Raw genomic sequence first — 14,069 nt, 5'->3', positions numbered from 1 at the left:
TGGCAGCTATGGGATATAGTCGGCCGATCCTAATGAAATTTGGTAGGTTGGATCAACTGACCAAGAATTAAATCTGTACTAAGTTCCAGCTTTCTATCTTCAAAAACACGAAAGTTGGGTCATTTCCGATCGTTCAGTTATATGGCAGCTATAGGATATAGTCGGCCGATCCTTATGAAATTTGGCATGTCGTATTATTTTGCCGAAAATAGCTCTCATGTCAAATTTGAACTCTCTAACTCTAAAAACACCAAAGTTATACCATTTCCGATCAATCAGTTATATGGCAGCTATAGGATATAGTCGGCCGATCCGGGCCGTTCCGACTTATATACTGCGTGCAAAGGAAAGAAGGGTGTGTGCAAAGTTTCAAGTCGATAGCTTTAAAACTGAGAGACTAGTTCGCGTAGAAACAGACAGACGGACAGACAGACGGACAGACAGACGGACAGACAGACGGACAGACGGACAGACGGACAGACGGACAGACGGACAGACGGACATGCTCATATCAACTCAGGAGGTGATCCTGATCAAGAATATATATACTTTATAGGGTCGGAGATGTCTCCTTCACTGCGTTGCACACTTTTGACCAAAATTATAATACCCTCTGCAAGGGTATAAAAAGGGGCATGAATAGAGGAACAATCCCAATGCATCCCTGCGGGTGGAGTCCCTTGATGGGCACTCGTTCTTCTTTAAAACTATAATTTATTTTATTGCCTCAGTTAAGGTTTGCTTATGGCTGCGCAAAACAGTGTGCCCAGGAAGAAGCCCTCCCCCTTGCTTATCCTGATTGCGCATACGCACCGTTGGCCCAGAAATTATAACCTTTTCTCCTTGTAGGCCTTAAGTATTTTCAGAATCTGGCAGAACAAAATGAAAACTTTGGAGAGTTTATTACAAGAGAAGCAAGAGGAAATGGAAATGCAGTGCAGCATTTTTTCAAGTGTTTTGCTGTGTGTCCTGGATGGGAAATTGTGTTCCTGCGGTGGCTCCTGCTTCTCGCCCCTCAAGGATCTTCAGAACTGCAGCGTGAAGCGAGTTTGGGTGAATTTCTGGTTTCACGCTGGCTGAATTTGATTGGAAATTTTCAATGCCCTACTATGGCCAGTGTTTCCTGCCCCACTGCCCTCCTCTCCAGGACAGCCCCTCTCCCCTCTCTTCCTGCACAACTCCCCCTAAGCAGCAGGCAAATGAAATCGAGATGGAGATGCTTATGGAGCTGCAACGGCCAAAGTGGCAACAGGAAACCATCCGAAGAAAAGCGTACTTCCGCAGGCAGCTCCACTCCCCCACCACCCCTATTCGATAGCCCCTCTCTACTCCCCGAATATGTCACGATAAACAACGACAGGAGTGGCACGATGAAGCCACACCGTGGAAAATTCCCTTTAAACATTGCGCTTTTCCTCAGAACGTATTTCACACTAAGGGCTTGGCTTGATATTTAAGTTTCATTGCTAAAAATAATCATAAAGAGAGATAATTGAGAGTAAGAGTTGATGGCTGCAATAGCCTGAGCTGAGTTACACTCCATATGTCCCGGTTTCTTCCCCAGACCAAGGAGCGGGGAGCCGCCAAAACCGAAGGAAAATTTCATCCATCTCGCAGCTGCCCCCATCAGCTTTTGTCTCTGTTGCTTATCCTGCCCGTCCTGCAGCTCCCGGCGCAGGGACATACTAGGACACAAGCATAAAACCAATTGAGGCATGCCAGGATACTTTGACTTCAGTTTGGACTGCCAGGACAGTCGAAAATGGTGGCCAAGGATGTGTGAAATGGCGGTTGCTAAGTTAAAGAAAAACTTTGACACAAACACCTAACGATTGCTTCCGCAGGACTCACCTTAAGTTGTAAGAACATATTTTCTTTTTGTGGATTATTTTAATTCTTCCACCTATTTGTTAGAGCCAAATTTTTCCACTGTCCTGCCACGAGAGGGGGGATTCTGAGGAGTCTACTTCTGGTCAACAGACTAGGCAAAAATTGACAACTTCTGGCATTCGTTGTGGCAGGAATTGTTGGGGGAGTGCCGCCTTAAATACCAATTGGAAATTATTAATTTCAATCAAAACTTTTTGCCCCGCCGCTTATCTGTGCGTGCCCTCCTCTGGCGGACGGCCAACTTCCGAAGGATTCCAGGACAAAAGTTTGACAGAGCGGGCGCCTGAGATATGGCCGGAATCTTTTGTTTTGCCAACGTCATTTGTTAGGTCTCCTGGCTCCTGTTAGCCGCTCTATCAGACACTCAGTAGCTGAGTCAGTCACTCAGTCAGTCAGTGAGTCAGTTAGTCAGTCACTCAGTCAGTCAATCTCTGCTGCAGGCAGTCAGTCAATCTGCTTTGGTGCGTGAGCCAGGCACCAATCATCGATCAAAATATTCTTAAGGACTTCGGGACATTGACATTCAGTGGGGCGTCCCTTTTCGGCTCTCTGGCTAATCCATTATTCTGACGGGGCTACAGGGCGGAGAGGGGGCAGGGGATGCTGCATTAAACAATATTTTTCAGATATTTATATGTACATATACATACTTGTATGGTAAAGCAATTTCACTGCCGTCCCCCTGACCACCCCTGTGCGACGAGGCGTATGCGCAATGTGCACGTGCCCAGAACATCTCTCCATGCTTCTTCAATTTTCAACGAATTCGGTCCATAAAGGCGGCCATACTCTGCCAGGATATACCCTTTCCTTTGACATAATAGATCAGGAGGAGGAATTGGGGGAGCAAAGCTTGTGCTGATTCCTAGACGAGTACCTGGTATTCTTACCATTTTAAATATTATTTGGCAATCCTTTAGACGCCATTTCGCTTCGTGATTTCCCAACTGGCGAAGTTTCCTGCCTCTCCATTGTTGCCACTTCTGTTCCAGCTTCTGGTAGTTTTGTGCATCATTGACTTTATGCCAGGCTCATCTTCCACGACCCCCTTCCATGTCCTGCCAGCCCGCCTGCCGCTGCCTGTGCCCCTGCTTTTCAGCCATGCAATGATCCCGAAACGTCACAGAAAAAAGCAGCACAAAAATACGTATATGGGCACCGGCAATACAAACAAATATATGTTAGGCGACATGCAAAATACATATAATATATAAGCGGGATATATACTGGATACTGGATCCTGGACTCGGTATTTGTACAGATATATGCATGTACTCCGCTCCGACTTCTGTCGCCAACCTCGTCTGCGACTGTTTCACGTAATTTTATTTGCGACTTTTGTGTGTTTTCCTTGCCCATCCATTTTTTTCGCATTCTTATTCCATATGCAATTTTTATGCTTTCGTTGGATTTATGACGGAGCCAAAGGCAGCTGGAATTCCAAGTCGATATTTCTGCCGACCTTTGTTCCCCCTTGTACTGCAAAAAATGTACTGCGAAAAAAACTTTCAAACAATGGCATGTGCTGGCCGCGGCGTGGGCCGAAGCGATTAATTTCAATGACAGAGCCGGACATTTCAAATATGCTGTACATTTAATTAGAGAAAAACAAAAAAGAAATTATGACCCCGGCCATAACGTTAATTAATCGATTTACGACACAAACAAAAAGCAGCGAGCGAATTAATAGTGTTGTATTTTCATTACTCACACCATCCTCCATATTAAAAATGTTATCATATATGTTATCATATATAAAAGCGAAAGAGTCTCATTAAAACTGAAAACATGCCACGTTAGCTCTAAGCAATGACCAAAGCTCTTGGGGTTATTTTTATACCCTTGCAGAGGGTATTATAATTTTGTCCAAAAGTGTGCAACGCAGTGAAGGAGACATCTCCGACCCTATAAAGTATATATATTCTTGATCAGGATCACCTCCTGAGTTGATATGAGCATGTCCGTCTGTCCGTCTGTCCGTCTGTCCGTCTGTCTGTCCGTCTGTCTGTCTGTCCGTTTCTACGCGAACTAGTCTCTCAGTTTTGAAGCTATCGTCTTAAAACTTTGCACACACCCTTCTTTCCATTGCACGCAGTATATAAGTCGGAACGGCCGGGATCGGCCGACTATATCCTATAGCTGCCATATAACTGATTGATCGGAAATGGTATAACTTTGGTGTTTTTAAATTTAGAGACTTCAAATTTAACATGAGAGCTATTTTTGGCGACAAATTACGACATGCCAAATTTCATAAGGATCGGCCGACTATATCTTATAGCTGCCATATAACTGAACGATCGGAAATGACCCAACTTTCGTGTTTTTGAAGATAGAAAGCTGGAATTTGCTACAGATTATATTTTTGGTCAGTTAATCCGACCTACCAAATTTCATTAGGATCGGCCGACTATATCCTATAGCTGCCATATAACTGAACGATCGGAAATGGTATTTGGTAGAAATATCAACTTTCGTATTTTTGAAGATAGAAGCTTGGGACTTTTTTTTAGATTTTTTATTTTAATTAATTTGTTTTATTATGATGTAATCATAAGGATCGGCCAACTATATCCGATGTTTGCGATATATATCCAGTTTTAACTGCAAGGGTATATAAACTTCGGCTCCGCCCGAAGTTAGCTTTCCTTTCTTGTTACTACCTGTATAAGGTATAGGGCTCCATCCGAAGGCGCTAGCTTCGTCAAAAATGATCGGATTCCCAAGCGGAGTACCTTAAAAGAATTGTGGATCGATTCTCCATCGATCTGCATCAAAACCTGAATACAAATTTTCAAATCAATTTTTTGTCCATTTTTCCTATGAGGCTCCTTTCAAAAATGAGGATATTGGTATAGGGGTCCATCCGAAGACAATAGCTTCGTCAAAAATGATCGGATTCCCAAGCGGGGTACCTTAAAAGAATTGTGGATCGATTCTCCATCGATCTGCATGAAAACCTGAATACAAATTTTCAAATCAATTTTTTGTCCATTTTTCCTATGAGGCTCCCTTCAAAAATGAGGATATTGGTATAGGGGTCCATCCGAAGACGATAGCTTCGTCAAAAATGATCGGATTCCCAAGCGGGGTACCTTAAAAGAATTGTGGATCGATTCTCCATCGATCTGCATCAAAACCTGAATACAAATTTTCAAATCAATTTTTTGTCCATTTTTCCTATGAGGCTCCCTTCAAAAATTAGGATATTGGTATAGGGGTCCATCCGAAGACGATAGCTTCGTCAAAAATGATCGGATTCCCAAGCGGGGTACCTTAAAAGAATTGTGGATCGATTCTCCATCGATCTGCATCAAACCCTGAATACAAATTTTCAAATCAATTTTTTGTCCATTTTTCCTATGGGGCTCCCTTCAAAAATGAGGATATTGGCATAGGGGTCCATCCGAAGACGATAGCTTCGTCATAAATGATCGGATTCCCAAGCGGGGTACCTTAAAAGAATTGTGGATCGATTCTCCATCGATCTGCATCAAAACCTGAATACAAATTTTCAAATCAATTTTTTGTCCATTTTTCCTATGGGGCTCCCTTCAAAAATGAGGATATTGGTATAGGGGTCCATCCGAAGACGATAGCTTCGTCAAAAATGATCGGATTCCCAAGCGGGGTACCTTAAAAGAATTGTGGATCGATTCTCCATCGATCGGCATCAAAACCTGAATACAAATTTTCAAATCAATTTTTTGTCCATTTTTCCTATGGGGCTCCCTTCAAAAATGAGGATATTGGTATAGGGGTCCATCCGAAGACAATAGCTTCGTCAAAAATGATCGGATTCCCAAGCGGGGTACCTTAAAAGAATTGTGGATCGATTCTCCATCGATCTGCATCAAAACCTGAATACAAATTTTCAAATCAATTTTTTGTCCATTTTTCCTATGGGGCTCCCTTCAAAAATGAGGATATTGGCATAGGGGTCCATCCGTTGACGATAGCTTCGTCATAAATGATCGGATTCCCAAGCGGGGTACCTTAAAAGAATTGTGGATCGATTCTCCATCGATCTGCATCAAAACCTGAATACAAATTTTCAAATCAATTTTTTGTCCATTTTTCCTATGGGGCTCCCTTTAAAAATTAGGATATTGGTATAGGGGTCCATCCGAAGACGATAGCTTCGTCAAAAATGATCGGATTCCCAAGCGGGGTACCTTAAAAGAATTGTGGATCGATTCTCCATCAATCTGCATCAAAACCTGAATACAAATTTTCAAATCAATTTTTTGTCCATTTTTCCTATGGGGCTCCCTTTAAAAATTAGGATATTGGTATAGGGGTCCATCCGAAGACGATAGCTTCGTCAAAAATGATCGGATTCCCAAGCGGGGTACCTTAAAAGAATTGTGGAGCGATTCTCCATCGATCTGCATCAAAACCTGAATACAAATTTTCAAATCAATTTTTTGTCCATTTTTCCTATGGGGCTCCCTTCAAAAATGAGGATATTGGCATAGGGGTCCATCCGAAGACGATAGCTTCGTCAAAAATGATCGGATTCCCAAGCGGGGTACCTTAAAAGAATTGTGGATCGATTCTCCATCGATCTGCATCAAAACCTGAATACAAATTTTCAAATCAATTTTTTGTCCATTTTTCCTATGGGGCTCCCTTCAAAAATGAGGATATTGGCATAGGGGTCCATCCGAAGACGATAGCTTCGTCAAAAATGATCGGATTCCCAAGCGGGGTACCTTAAAAGAATTGTGGATCGATTCTCCATCGATCTGCATCAAAACCTGAATACAAATTTTCAAATCAATTTTTTGTCCATTTTTCCTATGGGGCTCCCTTCAAAAATGAGGATATTGGCATAGGGGTCCATCCGAAGACGATAGCTTCGTCATAAATGATCGGATTCCCAAGCGGGGTACCTTAAAAGAATTGTGGATCGATTCTCCATCGATCTGCATCAAAACCTGAATACAAATTTTCAAATCAATTTTTTGTCCATTTTTCCTATGGGGCTCCCTTCAAAAATGAGGATATTGGTATAGGGGTCCATCCGAAGACAATAGCTTCGTCAAAAATGATCGGATTCCCAAGCGGGGTACCTTAAAAGAATTGTGGATCGATTCTCCATCGATCTGCATCAAAACCTGAATACAAATTTTCAAATCAATTTTTTGTCCATTTTTCCTATGGGGCTCCCTTCAAAAATGAGGATATTGGTATAGGAGTCCATCCGAAGACGATAGCTTCGTCAAAAATGATCGGATTCCCAAGCGGGGTACCAATTTTTTGTCCATTTTTCCTATGGGGCTCCCTTTAAAAATTAGGATATTGGTATAGGGGTCCATCCGAAGACGATAGCTTCGTCAAAAATGATCGGATTCCCAAGCGGGGTACCTTAAAAGAATTGTGGATCGATTCTCCATCAATCTGCATCAAAACCTGAATACAAATTTTCAAATCAATTTTTTGTCCATTTTTCCTATGGGGCTCCCTTTAAAAATTAGGATATTGGTATAGGGGTCCATCCGAAGACGATAGCTTCGTCAAAAATGATCGGATTCCCAAGCGGGGTACCTTAAAAGAATTGTGGAGCGATTCTCCATCGACCTGCATCAAAACCTGAATACAAATTTTCAAATTAATTTTTGGTCCATTTTTCCTATGGGGCTCCCTTTAAAAATCAGGATATTGGTATAGGGGTCCATCCGAAGACGATAGCTTCGTCAAAAATGATCGGATTCCCAAGCGGGGTACCTTAAAAGAATTGTGGAGCGATTCTCCATCGATCTGCATCAAAACCTGAATACAAATTTTCAAATCAATTTTTTGTCCATTTTTCCTATGGGGCTCCCTTCAAAAATGAGGATATTGGTATAGGGGTCCATCCGAAGACAATAGCTTCGTCAAAAATGATCGGATTCCCAAGCGGGGTACCTTAAAAGAATTGTGGAGCGATTCTCCATCGATCTGCATCAAAACCTGAATACAAATTTTCAAATCAATTTTTTGTCCATTTTTCCTATGGGGCTCCCTTCAAAAATGAGGATATTGGCATAGGGGTCCATCCGAAGACGATAGCTTCGTCAAAAATGATCGGATTCCCAAGCGGGGTACCTTAAAAGAATTGTGGATCGATTCTCCATCGATCTGCATCAAAACCTGAATACAAATTTTCAAATCAATTTTTTGTCCATTTTTCCTATGGGGCTCCCTTCAAAAATGAGGATATTGGTATAGGAGTCCATCCGAAGACGATAGCTTCGTCAAAAATGATCGGATTCCCAAGCGGGGTACCTTAAAAGAATTGTGGATCGATTCTCCATCGATCTGCATCAAAACCTGAATACAAATTTTCAAATCAATTTTTTGTCCATTTTTCCTATGGGGCTCCCTTTAAAAATTAGGATATTGGTATAGGGGTCCATCCGAAGACGATAGCTTCGTCAAAAATGATCGGATTCCCAAGCGGGGTACCTTAAAAGAATTGTGGATCGATTCTCCATCGATCTGCATCAAAACCTGAATACAAATTTTCAAATCAATTTTTTGTCCATTTTTCCTATGGGGCTCCCTTTAAAAATTAGGATATTGGTATAGGGGTCCATCCGAAGACGATAGCTTCGTCAAAAATGATCGGATTCCCAAGCGGGGTACCTTAAAAGAATTGTGGATCGATTCTCCATCAATCTGCATCAAAACCTGAATACAAATTTTCAAATCAATTTTTTGTCCATTTTTCCTATGGGGCTCCCTTTAAAAATTAGGATATTGGTATAGGGGTCCATCCGAAGACGATAGCTTCGTCAAAAATGATCGGATTCCCAAGCGGGGTACCTTAAAAGAATTGTGGAGCGATTCTCCATCGACCTGCATCAAAACCTGAATACAAATTTTCAAATCAATTTTTTGTCCATTTTTCCTATGGGGCTCCCTTCAAAAATGAGGATATTGGTATAGGGGTCCATCCGAAGACAATAGCTTCGTCAAAAATGATCGGATTCCCAAGCGGGGTACCTTAAAAGAATTGTGGAGCGATTCTCCATCGATCTGCATCAAAACCTGAATACAAATTTTCAAATCAATTTTTTGTCAATTTTTCCTATGGCTCCCTTCAAAAATGAGGATATTGGTATAGGGGTCCATCCGAAGACGATAGCTTCGTCAAAAATGATCGGATTCCCAAGCGGAGCACCTTAAAAGAATTGTGGATCGATTCTCCGTCGATCTTCGACGATCCGTGCCCCCTTAGGAAAAAGTGAGGGTAGGGCTATAGGGATTCGATCGAGGACCATATTTTCCTTAGTGAAATATCTTATTCTGTATGAAATGGATAATGGATATGAAGTTTCGAACGGGGTGATGGTAGGTGCTGGAATTTCCAATTTTTGAAAAGGTTTCGCTTGATGGTGGCATTTAAAATGCAATTGTGTTCGATTAACGAGTGGCAGGGAAAGTTGTGAAACCTTATTTGTAAATTACACCGTGAGAGCTCGTCTGATTTCATTAATGTGGTCATATTTATTGAGGGAATTCGTTGTGTTGGCTTTATTTAAATGCCTTAAAAGTCAGGAGTACTCAGGCTATCGGGTTTCCTTTGCGGCGTTTTCTGCTCGCTGTTGCAGGTTCCTCATGTTTCATTTATCACTGGACATCGATTATCGTATTTCGCGTACACTTTTTATTTGCGTATTAAGTTTATTTATGGCGCATATTTTGCCACCTTTTTTGTGACCGAAACGAAACCATTTTGAAAATCATACTTAACAAGCAGGATTGGTGGCTGCTTGTTCATTGGGCGAGTGTTTAATTGGTTTAAATTACACACTCACACACAGGACTCGCACAGACAGGACTCTCGCACACAGGACCCCACACTCGCACTCCACAGAGAAAAGGCCATGTGAAAATAAAAATTAAATTCCAATAGCGAACGCGAGAAATACACATTTTTAATTGTTTACTTTTCACTGATTACACGTTTAATAATAAAAATAAATAAAATTCATTGAAGCCCCGCCACACCCGGCCATGTCCATTTATTTTATTTTATTGTTAAATCATTTTGCATTGTTTTGTGTGTCTATTTGCGAAAGGCAGTATTTTTGTTACTTAATTATTGTTTGTCTGACCCCGCCCCTGCCGCCCACTAGGTCCACGCGGGTGTTTTGGGTGTGATCTCTGCAGTCCTGCAGTGCTGTAGTCCTGCTTAATGAATGGACAAATATTAAATAACGATTTAAGCCTCCTTTACATAACATTGAACAAAATATGGTTTTGTAGTTCGGCCTGCCTCTCTGATGATATTTCATCGAATGCCGGAGCTTGTCAAGTTGCATACTTTGGGGCTTAAATGTTAAATATGTACTAATAACAGGGAAGAGAAAGTGGCAGTTATTCTAGCCGAAGTATTGATGCTCTCAAAGTCGTAGGAGTCTGGGACTTAACCTGTAGGTGTGTGGGTTTCCGATATTTCTTCCCGAGGAAGGCCTTCCACTCGTCCACTACATCAAATCATAACAAACACCGCCGGGGCTTTAATTGAATATAATATTTTGTGCCAACCAAATAAAACCGCACGCTGTGACCCTCGGCCAGTCAGTCATTCGAATTGTTAGCCCATTAGCCGGCCCAACCCAAAACCGAAAACCGAAAACCGAAAACCCAAACCCCAAATCCGAAAGCCGAAAACCCAAAAAGCCATAACCAAAAAGCAGTGCAAATCCCAGGCCAAATCCCTCAGCTGAGTCGGATCAGAGCGAGAAATACAGAAAAATAGGTGGGGATAACACGTCGATGTCGCCAGCGAATTAAATCTAACAAAGACGACTATCTGCGAGCTTCGACCTCCGACTCCCCGGCTCTGCTTCTCTGACATAAATTGATAAAGCCCCCCGACCAGTCCATCCACGACCGAGTAAACATTTGAGGACCGAAAACGAATGCAAACTCACCCGGAGTGTTTATTTATTGAAACCAATTTTTACACAAATTAATAGAGCAAAGGCCAGGCCAGTTTGCTTTGTCAATTTGCGATTTTATTTCGCTCTGTGTGTTTATGTCGGGGACTTATCCTCCAAAGCCGAAAAAACGATGCGAAATTATTGAAAAAAAACTACCGCTGACTGCCTTAATGGCAATATGCGTCTATATAATGCCCGATGCGTTGGCCTGATTGTATAATTGCTCGGCCAATTCCCGATAGTGATGACATCACACCCGTCATATACCCACGTAAACCACAATAAACTCAAAAACATTCAGGCTCTCGGAGCAAAACACTTACAACAATCACAAACACTCAAGTCGAATATAAAGCCCGGGTTTTACGGCAATGGAGGCAATTTCAGGCGGGCCGACTTAATTGCCGATTTTCGGAGATAACAACAATGTATTCATATTTTAAAGTACGTCTTTAAAAGCTGTCTTCAAACTTGCTTCCTGATGGGAATCGTTTTTGGTAATTAGGAGAGATCTTTGGGAATCATTCGATTGTTATTAATTACTTGTTTATGATCAGACTTTCGAGGAGAATCTAGGGAAAGGGTTCTGCCTTGAGTGTTTGGTTTCTTCGAGTGCTTCGAACCTATTCACGATTCAGTGAACGTCGCTATCTGATGATCGTTATTAAAATATTTCCACTTCCCAAGTCGGCCCCCGAGTCGGAGATTCGGTGGCCCGGACTGGACTGTTTTGTTTTCAACACACATATTCAGATTATGTTTGTTTTTGGTTTTGTTTGCCCTGCCCCTCGCCCACCCCGTCCCCCCCCACACGGCCCCAGTGCGACGTTCCAAATTCATTTTTCATTTTAAAGCTCTCTCAAGCCCATATAGTAAGTCTCGCTCAGATTCCGCACTGTTCGTATTCTCAACAAGTTCACTTTAAGTTTGGCTCACAGCCTCGGTTCAGTTTCAGTTTTTCGCTTAATGCGAGCACAACAAGTCAGTGGTGAACCTGCACATATACCTTCTTTTCCATATATTCTATCCCAAGTTGTATATATTTTTTTTTTGTGAAAATTTAAAGCCACTTTTATTGCCCGAAACAGACCTTTCGCAAAGCAGATTTTTTATTGTTTTTTTTTTCTGTGTGTGTTTAAGATCTCTCATGACTTTTGGTCAAAATTAAAATTCCTCTAAAATCTTCTTTTCTTATACTTTCAAACCCAACTTAAAGCCTTACTTTAACGATTATGTAACCCCATTCTGTTATCCCCCCTTCGCATTACCGTTTCCTTATCGCTAATTCTGGGCTTATCTCTGAATCCCCTTTGCAGGCCCGATGAAGTTCTTCGCCCTGCTGTCCCTCCTGCTGGGATCTCTGGCCATCGGCCAGATCTCCGCCGCCAACACCCATCACCTGCTCTGCTACTACGACGGCAGCAGCTTCATCCGCGAGGGTAAGTCCCCCCGAACTCATATATTAACTGTATTTAGATTAAGCTCGGGGTTATCGCAGGGGTGCACGTACCCATATATAGAAAAAGTATAGAAAGTCGGCCAAGCAATTCAATTAGATGATTTTCACTTTTCATAGGCCCATGCTAAAAGCATAAAATTGTGGGACGTTTTGTGCCCGGCTGATAATTGGGTCTCCCGATGGGTCACAAGATCAAGGCAGAAGTGGTGTAACCACTTGGCGAATTGCACTGGAAGGGGGAAAAACCCACTCATACCCCGGCATTGGGTGTTCGATTAGTTTCACTGACAGCCGACTGGGTGGGTGACTCATTGTAGAATTCTAGAGAGCTGGCACCTCAAGGCGTTAATTGAATGGGCCAACAGGTAGCCAGTGTGTACTATCTAAGCCCAATCTAATGGCGTCTTACGACCAACAGGTCTCTCCAAGCTGATCCTCTCCGACCTGGAGCCCGCCCTGCAGTACTGCACCCACCTGATCTATGGATACGCCGGCATCAACCCCTCCAGCAACAAGCTGGTGAGCAACAACGAGAAGCTCGACCTCGACCTGGGCAGCAGCCTGTTCCGCCAGGTGACCTCCCTGAAGCGCAAGTACCCCGCCCTGAAGGTCCTGCTGAGTGTGGGCGGCGACAAGGACGTGGTGGACCCCGAGAACAACAAGTACCTCACCCTGCTCGAGAGCAGCAACGCCAGGATCCCCTTCATCAACAGCGCCCACTCCCTGATCAAGACCTACGGCTTCGACGGCCTCGACCTCGCCTGGCAGTTCCCCAAGAACAAGGCCAAGAAGGTGCACGGTAGCATCGGAAAGTTCTGGAAGGGATTCAAGAAGATCTTTACCGGCGACTACATCGTCGACGAGAAGTCCGAGGAGCACAAGGAGGAGTTCACTGCCCTGGTGCGCGAACTGAAGAACGCCTTCCGGCCCGATGGCTACCTTCTGGGACTCAGTGTCCTGCCCAACGTGAACTCGTCGCGTAAGTCCTTCTTCAGGGATAGCTTTGTACCATTGCTTATTGTTCTGTTTATTTTCGTTTTAGTCTTCTTTGATGTGCCAGCCCTGATCAACAACCTGGACTACGTAAACTTGCACGCCTACGACTTCCAGACCCCTGAGAGGAACAACGAGGTGGCTGACTTCCCGGCCCCGATCTACGAGCTGAACGAGAGGAACCCCGAGGCGAACGTGAACTACCAGGTCAAGTACTGGACCCAGAACCGGGCCCCGGCCTCCAAGATCAACGTCGGCTTGGCCACCTACGGACGCGCCTGGAAGCTCACCAAGGACTCCGGCCTGACTGGACTGCCTCCAGTAGCCGAGGCCGACGGCGTGGCCCCCGCTGGTACCCAGACCCAGGTTCCCGGCCTCCTTAGCTGGCCGGAGGTGTGCGCCAAGCTGCCCAACCCCGCCAACCAGCACCTCAAGGGCGCCGACGGCCCGCTCCGCAAGGTGGGTGACCCCACCCGGCGCTTCGGCAGCTACGCCTACCGCTCCGCCGACGACAGCGGCGAGAACGGCGTCTGGGTGGGCTACGAGGACCCCGACACGGCGGCCATCAAGGCGGAGTACGTGAAGCGGGAGGGTCTGGGCGGCATCGCCGTCGTCGACCTGAGCTTCGACGACTTCCGCGGCGGCTGCACCGGCGGCGACAAGTTCCCCATCCTGCGCAAGATCAAGGGCAGTCTGTAGACGAGGAATCCCCATCTAACCTATTTGTTTTTTTTGTAACTGTAATTGACACCAAACTTTGTAATCCTTGAAATGCATCATGACGAAAGATA

General features: G+C 43.9%; 1 protein-coding gene across 1 annotated transcript; it reads left to right on the top strand.

Moving 5' to 3' along the window:
* Window positions 1–11,722: 11,722 nt before the first annotated feature.
* Idgf4 (Imaginal disc growth factor 4) lies at window positions 11,723–14,069 on the top strand. The gene is made up of 4 exons (XM_017239338.3): window positions 11,723–11,807; window positions 12,143–12,265; window positions 12,704–13,264; window positions 13,328–14,069. The coding sequence occupies exons 2-4, from the start codon at window positions 12,148–12,150 to the stop codon at window positions 13,975–13,977; spliced, it is 1,329 nt and encodes a 442-aa protein (XP_017094827.1). The 5' UTR covers window positions 11,723–11,807; window positions 12,143–12,147; the 3' UTR covers window positions 13,978–14,069.

Source organism: Drosophila bipectinata, chromosome XR (genome assembly GCF_030179905.1).
Source record: "Drosophila bipectinata strain 14024-0381.07 chromosome XR, DbipHiC1v2, whole genome shotgun sequence".
NCBI classification, from domain to species: Eukaryota; Metazoa; Arthropoda; class Insecta; order Diptera; family Drosophilidae; genus Drosophila; species Drosophila bipectinata.
The sequence above is the reverse complement of the archived record's forward strand: the minus strand, read 5'-3'. Positions and strand labels throughout refer to the sequence as shown.